This window comes from Takifugu rubripes, chromosome 4 (assembly GCF_901000725.2).
Source record: "Takifugu rubripes chromosome 4, fTakRub1.2, whole genome shotgun sequence".
Classification (NCBI taxonomy): domain Eukaryota; kingdom Metazoa; phylum Chordata; class Actinopteri; order Tetraodontiformes; family Tetraodontidae; genus Takifugu; species Takifugu rubripes.
The window spans coordinates 4,008,203-4,021,755 of NC_042288.1; the positions used below are offsets into that span (position 1 = coordinate 4,008,203).

A 13,553-nucleotide genomic window follows, 5' to 3' on the forward strand; every position below is an offset into this window, starting at 1 on the left:
ATACATTATTGTTCTCAGCTGGCTTCTCCAAACTGTTGACCAAATGCAAATGTGACTGGAGCTGGAAGAATCTGTCACGGGGCATGGTGTTTTGAAAAATACCAATTTCCATCCCAGCTTCCTAGTACCGTATTTTCACGACTATAAGGCGCACCTAAAAGCCTAGAATTTTCTAAAAAATCTACGGTGCGCCTTTTAACCCGGAGCGCCTTTTGTATGGATTACGGTAATATTGGTTAATCGCGGCTACCGTAGTCAGTAGGCGTGGCCGAGGTAACAGCAGTAAATTCAGTCCCAAACCATTTCTGTCTGTAAAGACCCCAAAATGGCTCCTTGCAAGAGACGCGCTTTTGACGCAGAGTTCAAACTGAAGGCTATCAGTCACGCAGTTGAACACGGAAATAGAGCAGCAGCAAGAGGATTTAACGTGAACGAATCAATGGTGCGGAAGTGGAGGAAGCAACGGAGCTTCCGAGGAAACAAAGCAAGAAGTGGATTAACAAAGGAACTCCAGCCGCTAGATATTAGTGTCAACGGGGCATTCGAAGCTAGACTGCGAACTGCGTGGGAGCGGTGGATGACGAACGGCGAACACACGTTCACCAAGACGGGGAGACGGCGCCGAGCGTCATACGTCACTATCTGCCAGTGGATCGTAAATGCCTGGGCATCGACCGTGGTCCGAGCTTTCGGGAAGGCAGGGATTGTCACTGAAATGCCAGACAACACCAGCGACACCGACCCTGATGACGACTTTGACAAGACGGAGCCGGCCGTGTTGGACGCCGTATTCGCACAACTGTTCAATTCAGACACCGAAGAAGAAGAATTCGAGGGATTCCTGGATGAGGAATGAACTGATAAAGTGATCTTTACGTGTTTCTTTTGTGTGTTTACAACTTAACAAGGCTGGTCATACTGTGAATATGGACATTACCGTTTGAACAACGTTGTTATATTGCTATTGTTATATTGCTATCGCTTTGCACTACTTCGAGAGTTCGAGTTACCGTATATTGTGTTTGCACTAACGTTTGATTTACCGCAACGGTACTACGTGATAAAAATGTTGCACTAAATCGAAGATTTATTAAACTCCACTTGTGATAAAAATGTTGCACTGCCTGTTATAACTCGCTGTTATTAAACGAACTGTGTTACGCGAAAACACTACGTCACTCGGGGAAAAAAATAAAACAGCTGTTTATTCGTTTTGGGAGTGAATAGAGTTGTGAGAACGACGGTTTGTATTCTATTAATAAAGTTTGACTGACTTATCTGGCTGTTTTATTGACATTCCTTTTAGCGCAGCTCGATCTAGTGAACGCGTCATGAAACCACAGGCACTACGCAGTTTCTATGCTATGCGCCTTATAACACGGAGCGCCCTGTGTATGAAAATATTTCTAAAATAGGCTGTTAATTGAAGGTGCGCCCTATAATACGGCGCGCCTTATGGTTGTGAAAATACGGTACATGGAGTCTCTTGGCATTTTCATCACTCCCATAGCAAGATGGAGACCGATTAGGGTTCTGATCTCTCCTGAATTTGTCGGTTTGAGACTTAGTGTGCATGGCATAAACCTTTGTGTTGTCAGCCATCAAGCTGAAGGTCTATATATACTGTTTGAAGTCTGTTAGGGTCTCATGGGATGATCCTCACGAATTGGAGGACTCTCAATGGAAGTGTCCACGATTGTAATGAATGGTCCTTGATGCCACTCGATGTCTTCCTTCCTGGTTACTGTCATCTCCTCCTGTCCTCCTCTGTCCTCCCATCCTCTGTCTGTCTCATTTTATGTATTCTCACTCTTGAACTCTTATATATTCCATTCATATCTTATATATAATACATTAAATTAATTTTAAAAAGACATACTAAGAATTAAAAAGACTCTTAATTTCTAAACTTACTACCTATCTCACTCCTGATTTCATCCTCCTCATTTCCTGAATTCAAGGCGTCAATTTTCATACTCTCTACTCATTCGACATTCAGTGAAGTCTTCAACTTTATACTCCACAAGAACATTATGTACAATATATATATTATAAAATTTCAAATATTTTGTTTCTTCTTGACACTAGACATGTGAGTATTGGCTAGACCAGGCATGGGCAAACTACGGCCCGGGGGCCACACGCGGCCTGTTAAACGTTTTAATCCGGCCCGCCAAACTTGAAAAATTAAATGAATAAACCTTGTTAATGTTATATTTTCACTGCAATTCTGGTGTTTTCCCACTAGAAAAAAGACAGTCAGGAGGAGATGGTGATATCCTGAAGGATAACAGAACTTTCAGTGCTTTAAAATAGAAATGGTTGTTAATTTTTTTTAAAAAGGCACATTTTATTCATTTGATTTTAAGTGTTTTAAGACTCATTCCAAAGTCAGATATTTTGTTGTAATGCTTCTCTTCATTTTCATTTGAAATTAAAGCACATGTTTTCTCCATATCCCAAGATGTGTATTTTTTCTCCAATGAGGTGAGGTTACCAAAGCACTCCATCCATCCATCTGCTCCTGGTCCGGCCCCTTTGTCAAATGTTAGAACCCATTGTGGCCCACAAATCAAAATGTTTGCCCACCCCTGGGCTAGACTCACGCAACTCCTGATGTCCACTGCAATGGACAATTTTGAAAAAAATCCCATAAATTAATGATATAATATATGTTCACAATAACTTCAAATAGTATCAAATTTGTTTGGCCACCATGAACATAAATGTATATTTTTTATTTAAAATGGGCGCTGACTCTTCCCTCTCTTGTCCTATGTCTGTCACTCTTTCAGAGGATGCTCAAAGTCATGACATGACTGTGATTGGATAATCAGGAGCCAACCAGTCAACTGCATTGTTGACATCATTCAATTACAGAGTATTTATTAGTTTAAAGACAAAAATGTGTCCATTCCAATGGACAAAGGGCACGGCATGGCACGGCACGCAAGCGCGATTTCATGCCCGTTTGGGATAAAACCTGGAGAAAAACACCACATCAATGTCATCAGTGACAGTGGCATGATCAATTGATTGTGCGGCATTTCTTAATATAGTCTTTAAGGACGATTTATCGGAATCCCATAATTGTGTTTGCATTTCAGATTGACCTAACAACATTCAATTCGAGCCTGAATATGTGCATCAGCGTCTTTTGGCGAACGTATTGAAATAATTAGCGTATTTGTATAAATCGGTCATCCGCTCTCATTTAAATCCAGAACTATGGCTTTTCCGCCCCCTGGTGGTAGGAAAGAGCAGCGCTCTGGCGATGGAAGTGCCACCGTGTCCGTTGTGAGCAGTGTCAGCCGTTACTGGGCTCTAAAACGTCTTGTTTACAGTGGCTGTGCCAGACACTCAAGATCCGTCTATTCAAGGTGTTACAGGATTTTTTTAACATACGTTTACTACATTCTGCCTTCTAACGGTCATTATATGAAACCTCCAATCTGGATCGAGGCGGCAACAACAGGAAGAAGAAGATAGAGGAATTCTCTAAGTCTTCTCGGGAAAAACTAGTCCAGTCCAAGAACAAAATGTTTTCCAAAATTACGTCCATTCTCCAGCATGCAGTGGAAGCGGTGAGTTTAATACCTTACGTAAACATTTATTCAGAGAAATGCTACTGTCCTTTCTTTAGATTCAGTGGCGAAGGTCAGCATTTGGTTGCCAACTAGCATGCTAACGTATTAGCCGAAGCTTGTGTTAGCATTTTGTGTCTATTGTGCATTTGTTAAAAGTAATTTGTGAAAGAAGTCCATGTGAATGTGACTGTGGCCATTTAACCACATTCTAAGACGCCTTCGCATTGCCACTTACTTTGTGACAGCAAGGCATTTGGGCATGATGTTTTAAAGCTGGGCTAGTTGGCCACGAATGATAGCTGATAGCCTCAGGTAGCTAGGAACGTATTTGGCTATCTGATTTCAAAACAGCCCACTATCGCACTGTGTAGAAATAATAAACCAATGTTGTGCAATCGTGAGACAATTACATTAAAGAGGTAGTCCATGTTATGTCATGGCTTATCTTAAAGCATTAATCTTAAAGCTAACGTTACTTAGCTTGTGAGTAGCTGTCCTATAGTTCACATGAGCCAGTAAGGTGTAGAGTTGGGAATCGTGACACTCCTGAGTTTAACACGTTTTATACAAACTGTGACAAAATCTGAATTATCCTTTGCCCGTCACCTAGGACAGTACTGCTAATTCAGAAAGTATTGGCAACTAATATGGTCTCTTGGATATTACCTATATACAATAAATATACTGTTATTAAAGGCTAATACCTGTGAACTGCGACAGTTGCATAAACCTTAAATAACAAATCAACAGCGGGGTGTTTCGCCTTCACTCAGCTGAATAAATGCATACATTCTTCTGTTTTAGCTTGCCCCATCACTGCCCTTGCAGGAAGACTTTGTCTATCACTGGAAGGCCATTACACATTACTACATTGAAACGTCAGGTAATAAGACTAATTTGTGTAGAGTTTATTTCTTATTTTTACTATGAACTTCAGCTCAAGAAAGGTAACTGGGATCAAGTGTTTTTATTATGTCTTTCATTTATGTATGTCTGCATGCTGACTGCTGATTAATATAAACATTGTCTTTAATTTCCCTCCCTTCAACTTCATCAGCTACATCAACTAGAAAAAGTTCTTACTGCACAGCAATATAGTGGATTAGGAGAAGATCTGCAGAGATATGTGCTGAACTTGGGGAGAATGCTGGGAATCCACGCTCGTTAGTTTCAACAAATGTAATACAACTCTGAACAAAGTCCTACTTTAACCTTTTGTTAATGTTGTTGAGAAACAACAAGCTGAACATGTTTGCCCCCAAAAAAGAAACCACTGTTTTTTTTTGCACTATCTCTGGTTGGGCTGGTTTTACCAACTTTACTCTGAAGAGTGACAGGCTGTACCAAGAATCTGAATTATGCAAATATTTTACCTTTGGGGCTGTGTAATGTCTGACTTAATGTGTTGCGACTAAGAATGTGACTTATTTTTCTGAAGATGCATCAGGCAGCAAGACCGTCATCAGTCAAATTTGGGGGGAAAAAAAGCCATTATACGCATGTCTTTGAAGTTTTACATCCATTTAGGATAAACAGAATTTGTTTGATTTAGAAAACTGAAATCTTTCCTTCAAAACCTACCTAACCTAACAGAGGGAGTGACATTGTTTCAGTCATATATTGAATTATCAGGTAGATCTTTGGTGTCTTTATGTTTGTGCTGCTCTTTTCATTTAAAACTCTGTGCTGTGTGTGTTGCATTGTGCTTGAACCAGCATGCTCTAACAGAAGCCTTTTGATTTTACATGGTTTCCTGTTTAGATGACAAAGCCCCAGTTACAGACACAAACATCCCCTCCCACCTCGAACAGATGCTGGAAATCCTGACCCAGGAGGAAAGAGAAAGGGATTCTGGGGAGACTGGACCATGCATGGAATATCTTCTGCACCATAAGATTCTAGAAACCCTGTACACATTGGGGAAGGCTGATGTAGGGCCCTCTTTTGTATGCTTTGATATAAAATTGTTTCTGTAAAGAAATAAAGATCAGAAAGTTATTCTTTTATACATAGTTGGCAGACATGTCATGACATTGAATCTATATTTTTAGGTGAAAATAGTAGAAATGAAAGTTACTGTTATTTCAACACCTACCACATTTTATTGTCCAGTGTCCCCCTGGAATGAAGCAGCAGGTGCTAACCTACTACACAAAGCTGCTGGCACACATCCATCAGCCGCTCCTGCCACACATCAACGTCCACAGACCTGTACAGGTGAGCAGGCAGGTTTTTATTTTCGCAACCCTCAAATAGGGAGCGTTAATTTTGGCTTTTCTCTCGTGACTTTCCTTGATCAGAAACTAATACGGCTTTGCGGGGAGGTGCTGGCTGGTCCGACAGAAAATGAGGAGATTCAGTTCCTGTGTATAGTCTGTGCGAAACTAAAGCAGGACCCATATCTGGTTGATTTTTTTCTTGAGGTGAGTTTCTTTGATAGTTGGGGAGAAAAACATTGGTGACACATACGGTATTATAAATGTAGTATGTTCCCAACTTACACTATAACAATCTCTTGTTCATGATGTTTGTGCAGAACAAGACAAAGAAGCCTAAGCCAAAGGATCCTGGAGGGTCACAGATGTTGAAGGACAACACTTTGACTCTGGACACTGGTCAGTCACTAACAAAAGATCTGATTGATCCCCAAGAGGAGTCAGCTGCTGCAGCTGCTGCTTCCACCTTTAGTCCAACCACAAATAACAACAGTAACAATTATAATCTCGTCAGCTCTCTGCTTAATCTCACGAGGAGCCCAGTAAGTGAAACTTGTGAAATAACATTTTGATTTTTCCAAATTTCCCTTGATTAAAGGAGTTGTTTTCTGCCCTGTGCAGGACGGCAGAATAGTGGTGAAGGCATGTGAAGGCCTAATGCTGCTGGTCAGTTTACCAGAGCCTGCAGCTACCAAGTATTTAACTGAAAACGCAGAGCTCTGTGAACTTCTGACTGAGCGGTTAGTGTCCTTCTATAAAGCCCTGCCTCAGTCCATGGATCCTCTAGACATTGAGATGGTTGAGTCAGTCAACTGGGGGTAAGTGTTCTGCTCTGTGTTCTTTATAAAACATGATTCAAAGTCTCTGACACTGAGTCTATTTTAACATCATGAAATTTTTAAATAACATCATCTGATACGGGTTAGATCAGTGCTATTTTTACGTTTTGTTTTCTGTTCCTCTTTTTCAGTCTGGATGTTTATAACCTGAAGGAGGATGCTGCTGTCTTCACAGGGAAGAGGGCTCTCATCTCCTTCCTCTCCTGGCTGGATTACTGTGATCAGCTCATCAAAGAGGCTCACAAGGTCGTTGACTGATATTGTCTGGTTGTGTTTTCAAATATACCGCCACAATAGAGGAATTCCTCATCAAACAGATGCAACAAGCACTGAACAACAACAAGCACTGTGTTCTTCACTGCCTTTCAGGCGGCAGCAGCAGTGCTGGCAAAAGCAGTGAAGGAAAGGTTCTTTGTGTCTGTTATGGAGCCACAGCTGATGCAGACGTAAGCCAGGAATCATCTGCCACTCACCCTATCACTGTGGCTTACGAATACATTTTTTTGAACACATTTGTTTTTGTGCACAGGTCTGAGGTTGGCATCTTGACCTCAACAGCCCTGCTCAACAGGATCATCAGGCAGGTGACATCTGAAGCTCTGCTGAGGGAGATGGTTTTTTTCCTGCTGGGGGAGGATGGAGAGCTGGAGACCTCTCCTATGAGCGTCCACTATCCACTCAGGCACAGACTTATCGAGCACTGCGACCACCTTTCAGATGAGGTTTTTCACCTAGTTTTTATCTCTGGTGGTTTTGATGGTTTTGCAAGGTCAGCTCACATCAACATTTCAGGGCGGTGGCAGAAATGGCACCTGATCTTTGCAAGTTCAGATCTTTTAAATGAACTGAGATTTAGAAAAAGTGGCATGTGTGGAAACTTGTTGGCTGTTCATGGGCAGCTATTGCAGGCTGCTGTGTGCTCTGACATGTGTTTAAGAGAATGCTGCATATTTGATGTTCAATGCCTGTGTTTGAAATATTGTCAGCATTTTACATCATTTTTCTAAAGTTCATTGTTAATCACATTATTGTGCCTTAAACAATGACAAGAACATTTTAGAGTGCAAATTTAAGTTCCAGTGAGTCATACAATTAAACAGAGAATTTTAATCTCTATCTGAAAGCAGTTGTATACCTTTTCATCACACCCGTGAGGAAGTCATCTCTTATGTTTAAATCAGACTCTGCATCTTCAGGTCTTCTCAGTCAGTGAGTTCTTGTCTTCTTGCTGTGTTTACAGTTGCCTTGTCCCACTGTTCTCTTCTGTTTGTGTGTGCAGATCAGCATCTCAACATTAAGGCTGTTTGAACAGCTCATTCAGAAGCCCAACCAGCACATCCTCCACAGCTTGATTTTATGCAGTCTGGAAGAGAGGAATTACTTGGAAAACAAACCACAGGAGGAGCGTGAGACTCTGGAGAATGGGCAGTTTCATGACGCCATGTAAGGACCCGCAACTGACCTCTGATCAACCTGCAAAATCATCTTTATGTGCAGTTAAAGTGGAAATCAAGAATACATTGAGTTATTTTCAAATATACAACTGGTAAATTCTTGCTCTTGTGTTGTCAATACATGGCCGGTTTCTCCCATTCTGAGCATTCTTTGTAAAAGGTAAATCAATTTTCATAGCTGTGACATTGTAAAGCCGTAAATAGATTCTAGCTGATATAACTGATTTTTGATGCAGAAACACATTAATTTCCCCAATTACGCAAGAGAACTGGCACTGACTAGATTATTCTGAAAGTTGTTGGGGTATATTTAGGAAACTCGTGGAACTATAACAATGGAGGATAGGAAATTAGAAGAATTGACACTGGTACAGCATACTGACAGTATTGAATAAAATTGATCACTGATCAGAATGACACAAAAATCTAATTTGACCTTCATGTAGAGACCTGGAAGAGGACCCATTGTTTGGTGATGAGGGTCCTACAGATAGTAGGCCACCCAATTCTGATTGGTTCAGTTTATCTCCTTTGCAAAGTCCAGACCACCCAAAGAATGATGTTAAGACGGAGGTCCACAAAATAGTCAACAGGTGAGCAGATTCTTGGTTGTACAGCAGAGGCCTTAAAATCAACAATGTTCACCTCTGACCTTATGTTGCAGTTTCCTGTGTTTGGTGCCAGATGAAGCAAAGTCATCATATCAGGTTGAAGGAACAGGTTATGACACCTACCTTCGAGATGCTCACAGACAGGTCTGGCACTGCTGCCTAATTTTAAAGAGCAGAAAGTCGTTTTTTTTTTTTTTCCCAGGAAGTTTCTCAATGTGACTACCGTGAATTATTATTTTCAGTTTAAGGACTTTTGTGGTGTTTGCTTACATTGGGACTGGAGGGGGAATCCAAAGCCTTTTGAGAAGTGTAACTTGGACCTTCCGTTCTTTGAAGGCCACTTCCTCAAAGTTCTCTTCGATAGGATGGGCCGTATTCTTGATCAGGTCAGTTTGAAGAGGCATGAGCAGAATCTGCACATTTATATTCCACCAATTCTTTGTTGTTGCCTTACACACAAAAACATGCATGCTCGGGGTGTTTTTAGTCCCAAGTTGTTTTACAGTAGATTTATAACAGATGTCCTTCTCTGTCCTGTAGCCTTATGACGTTAACCTGCAGGTGACAGCTGTTCTGTCCAAACTATCTTTGTTGCCTCACCCCCACTTGAACGAGTACCTCCTGGATCCTTACATCAACTTGGCCCCTGGCTGCAGGTCTCTCTTCTCCGTCATTGTCAGGGTAAATGTTGCTGGAGTTCACCGCTATTCTGATCCACGTCTATCCTGAATACTGAAATGACCTCTAGTCATGCCATAGAGCAATGGTGTCAAAACATTTTTCAATAAAGGCCCAACACGGAAAAATGAACAGGCAGGGACCCCACACCAGAGGTGACATATTGACCCTTGAATACTGCATGTATTGATAACTCCTCTATAACGTGAAGAACATTCCATTCTGGGAGTAGCAATGCTGGCAGTTCAGCAGAAAGTTTGGCCTTTGACACACAAAAGACTTCAGAGATGGTTCCCTGATTTAACAGGGAAAATATTTGTTCACGTATTTGTTCCTTTTCTGTGGCTTCTCCTCAGAAGAAACCTAGCCTTTTCCAAACTCCAATATTAGTCAGGTAGGGACAGGAGCAGATGTTAACTCTGGTTGAATATCTCACTGCATTTTGATACGTTCTAACTGCAGACTCTTCCATTTCTTCTGTGTTCACAAGGTAGGGAGTCAAGAACACATTGATTTCTTTCTTAATGACAGAAAAATCTTGGAAATGCTGGTTTAAATTCTGTGACGTGAGGTGCAATCACAGATGTGTATTTCTCCTTTTTAGCAGAAAAGTCAGCCTTTAAAAAGCAGACTTGACTGCAGACAGTATGGGGTTGTGTCTGAAATCAATTTTTATTAAAGTTAAGTTTCATAGTTTTCTCAAATGAGGAGCGTTACATGTGGAGCACGGCTTTTCTTTGCCTTGTAGGCTCTTGATCACTGATGAGTAGGATCAACTGAAAACACCAGATCTACCAGCCATAACCAGCTTTTTGATGGATTATACAGTGCATTTGAACAGCCATTTTGAACATCTCTTTTCTTTTACCTTGACAATCACCATCGATGTCATATACAGGCTCCGTCGGGTGTAACTCCACTTGTCCCATTTAAGCCTCATCTTATTACCTGCAACTGACAGATTCAAAAATATCACAGCCCATCATCATACTTTTCAGGCTTATAGCAAGCAGCACCTCTGTACAGCGAAATAATTAACATCTGTCTGGTGTCTCTGCTCTCATCACACAACAGAGGGAAAAAAACCCCCAAAGCACAGGCTTTATTTCTCCACTGATGTCCTCAGTTCACTGCACATTATTTCTGCGACTTTGAGGCGCTGCTTTATGAACTGACCGCTAGAGAATTGTAGGCAATGCTGGGCAATAAGATTCACTACTTACTGTTGTGTTTTCCTGTATTTTGTTTTTTTGAGCTTCCGGGCTAGCTACCATTTGCTTGACTTCCTGTGTACGTTCAGCACTGATGTATGAAGTGTAGTTCTGAAATTTGATTTCATAATACTGATGAACATTGTACTATTTCATCACAGCAACAGCTTAATTACAAATCAAACACACACATTCTGTTGACTTACAAGAAATACTAATTTTCCCAGCATCACTTGCTACGTTGGATTTCTACCATTTTTGGTGACTATTACTATACTATACATCCTTTACTGAATTTTGTTTGGTGGAGAAGCATCGTTCTTGGCCCTAGATCCATCTAGTGTTAAGACGGGGAAGGGCAACTTAGTTGAGCTCAAGCTTCATGCACAGGCCATATTCATTATAGGTTCATAATGTGCTAAGGGCCAAAAAACCTGGACTGAGGGCTGCACTTGGCATTCCCCTGATGTAGAGGCTGTGTGTGAAGCTGGTGCTGGCAATAGACTAAAGCATTCTATAGCTTTGGAAGAATTCATCTTTGGTTGTGAAACATCACCAACACACACCCAGCTGTATTGAAATCCATAGAATTTTACGATTAGCTGGTAGATTTTGTGATGATTTTTGCCCTGAAATAGAGTACAACTACGACCTGAAAACTCAGCTGGCAATAGTTCTTGCGTATTGCACCATATGAGTTTGTAGGAAGTTATTTATCCGTTTGATGTGTCACATATTTGTGATTTTGTTTTTGCGTGTGTGACAGGTGGTTGGAGATCTCATGATGAGGATTCAGCGTATACCAGATTTCACACCCAAACTGCTGCTCGTAAGGAAAAGACTCCTAGGTTTGGAGCCAGAGGGCATCACGTACGTGTTTCCAGTGTTTCAGTGAAGTCTTCTGAGTTGGTGTTTTAAAGTCATTTCTCAGCTTGGGGTTTGTCGTTGTAGCATCGACCACGTGACGCTTCTGGAGGGGGTGATCGTGCTGGAGGAGTTCTGCAAAGAGCTGGCAGCCATTGCCTTTGTCAAATACCACACTGCTTCCTCATCCTCACTGTAAAGCTTGATTCCATTTGTCTTGGAGGAATTGGGTTGAAGTTAGGTCATTTTAGGGCTGTGGCGCAGGGTGGGCAAAGCAGTTTCACCAATAGCTCATCCCCACAGGACGGTTGAAAGAACCCACAGATCCAATCCTTTTCTGCTCCACCATGATAGGTCTGAGAGTGCATTCACTGCTCCACTGAAAGAGGAACAAAACAGATAGAAAGATATGCTCCCACTCCCACACCATTTTTCTTTTTAACCTGTCAAATGGAGACAGATCTGTAATTAGAACAAGGGAATAACAATGCTTGTCTATTTATTTCCTGTGCCACCATCTGTCATCTGTAAATGTCATTGCCTTAGTGTGGAATCACACCTTTCAGTTACAGCTTGTTTCCTTTTGAAACATTTTAAACTCCTCATGGATTATCTGTTTGAAGACAAGGAGGGAGAAAACACCCACCCAAGACTTTTGATCCCTTTATGTACGTTTACTTAGAAACTCCTTAACCTGCAGTATTTACTGCATTCATATTTTATATACCGAGTCCTCTTATTTATTTGATTTCTGGTTGCCTTTTTAAATGTCATATTAGGAAGAAAATGTAAAGCAGTCAAACCAAGGACTAAGTAGATGGTTACCCTGTATTGTCACTTTGTCTTAAAAGCCTTCCCTCATCTGGAATCATCCAAAGATTCTGATCACATCATTTAATGGTTTTTGCAGATAATCACTTTGTAGAGCTCTCAATGCACGGCACATTCCACTGTTGTGCCTACATCTGTTATTTATGTCTTATTATTTTCACACTCTTCATAACTCGGACACCTGCGTATTCCTCATTTATTTGGAATATTGTGCTTCTTTCAATCCTCTTTTCACTATCTGAATTATTTAGTTCAGTAAGTCATTGACCAACAGCATCCTCTTCAGGTTGGTTATACTGCTTTGATAAGGGTGTTGTGTTCACACATTTGTTGATATGGTATTAGTAGTGAGCAGACTTTATGGATTGGAGATTTTGGAAGCAGGGATCTTGCTTGAATGAAGATCGAGGGGATTTGGTCCTGTGTTGCCAGCATCATCAGTGATTATTTAAGTGGAGACTGAAAGGTTTGTCTTCATTGCTGAAATACCTAAACCTAAATACCTGGAGTCAGATTTGCACATTGTGTTTGTTCATCCTTGTTCATAATGTAAATACCCCCCCCACCCAAAAAAAAAACCAACAAATGTTTCATGAACCAAAAATATATATACCGGGAGTAACATTTCTATTTTATTGGGAACGATTTTTAATTACCAATCATGCACATTTTAAAATCTATCTTTCCAACATGTTCTTTACATTTGTATATTGTACAATAGTAATACACGTTTAATACCTGCATCAATGCACGTTTTTTCTTGTGTAGCGGATAATAAGGCAGTCCAGCTCTGATCTCTTAGCTGTTAGCCTCATTAGCTGACAGTAAGATCTGTTACTTCACACTGTGTGTCTGAGATGGCTCCTGGAGCCCTATAAGGCTGCACTGCAGTGTTGGTGATTGTGTTTTGCCATATTTCTTCTTTATGTTCTTAGATGTATGGGGCTCATTTTCAAGCTGATGCCAACTGCATTAGTCATGTCAGCTCTGACATTAGTTGTTTTTCCTTCCTTCACTGCTTTGCCTTGATGGAATTATGGGATGGGACTTAGATTTTGCGCTCATGGCCAGTTTGATTTGTGCATAACTGAATCTTTAGGTTGAGGCGTATGTTCTTTCATTTCCTCACAGACTGTTCTCTTGGAGGTCTTGGCTTCATTTATTCCTGAAAGATTAATTTCATTAAGGAAAGTTAAATATTCTCCGTCCCAAATAAATTAAAGAGCAAATGTCCTCCAGCAGGGAAAGTGATCATTCTTTGT

General features: G+C 40.9%; 1 protein-coding gene across 1 annotated transcript; it reads left to right on the forward strand.

The window, feature by feature from the left end:
• Positions 1-3,238: 3,238 nt before the first annotated feature.
• fhip2a (FHF complex subunit HOOK interacting protein 2) lies at positions 3,239-13,538 on the forward strand. The gene is made up of 17 exons (XM_003963694.3): positions 3,239-3,584; positions 4,392-4,470; positions 5,349-5,518; positions 5,700-5,804; positions 5,888-6,010; positions 6,124-6,345; positions 6,425-6,621; positions 6,774-6,888; positions 7,012-7,088; positions 7,172-7,364; positions 7,922-8,085; positions 8,543-8,689; positions 8,761-8,851; positions 8,950-9,093; positions 9,248-9,388; positions 11,363-11,466; positions 11,548-13,538. Exons 1-17 carry the CDS (start codon positions 3,540-3,542, stop codon positions 11,657-11,659), a joined length of 2,229 nt encoding a protein of 742 aa, XP_003963743.2. The 5' UTR covers positions 3,239-3,539; the 3' UTR covers positions 11,660-13,538.
• Positions 13,539-13,553: the final 15 nt, after the last annotated feature.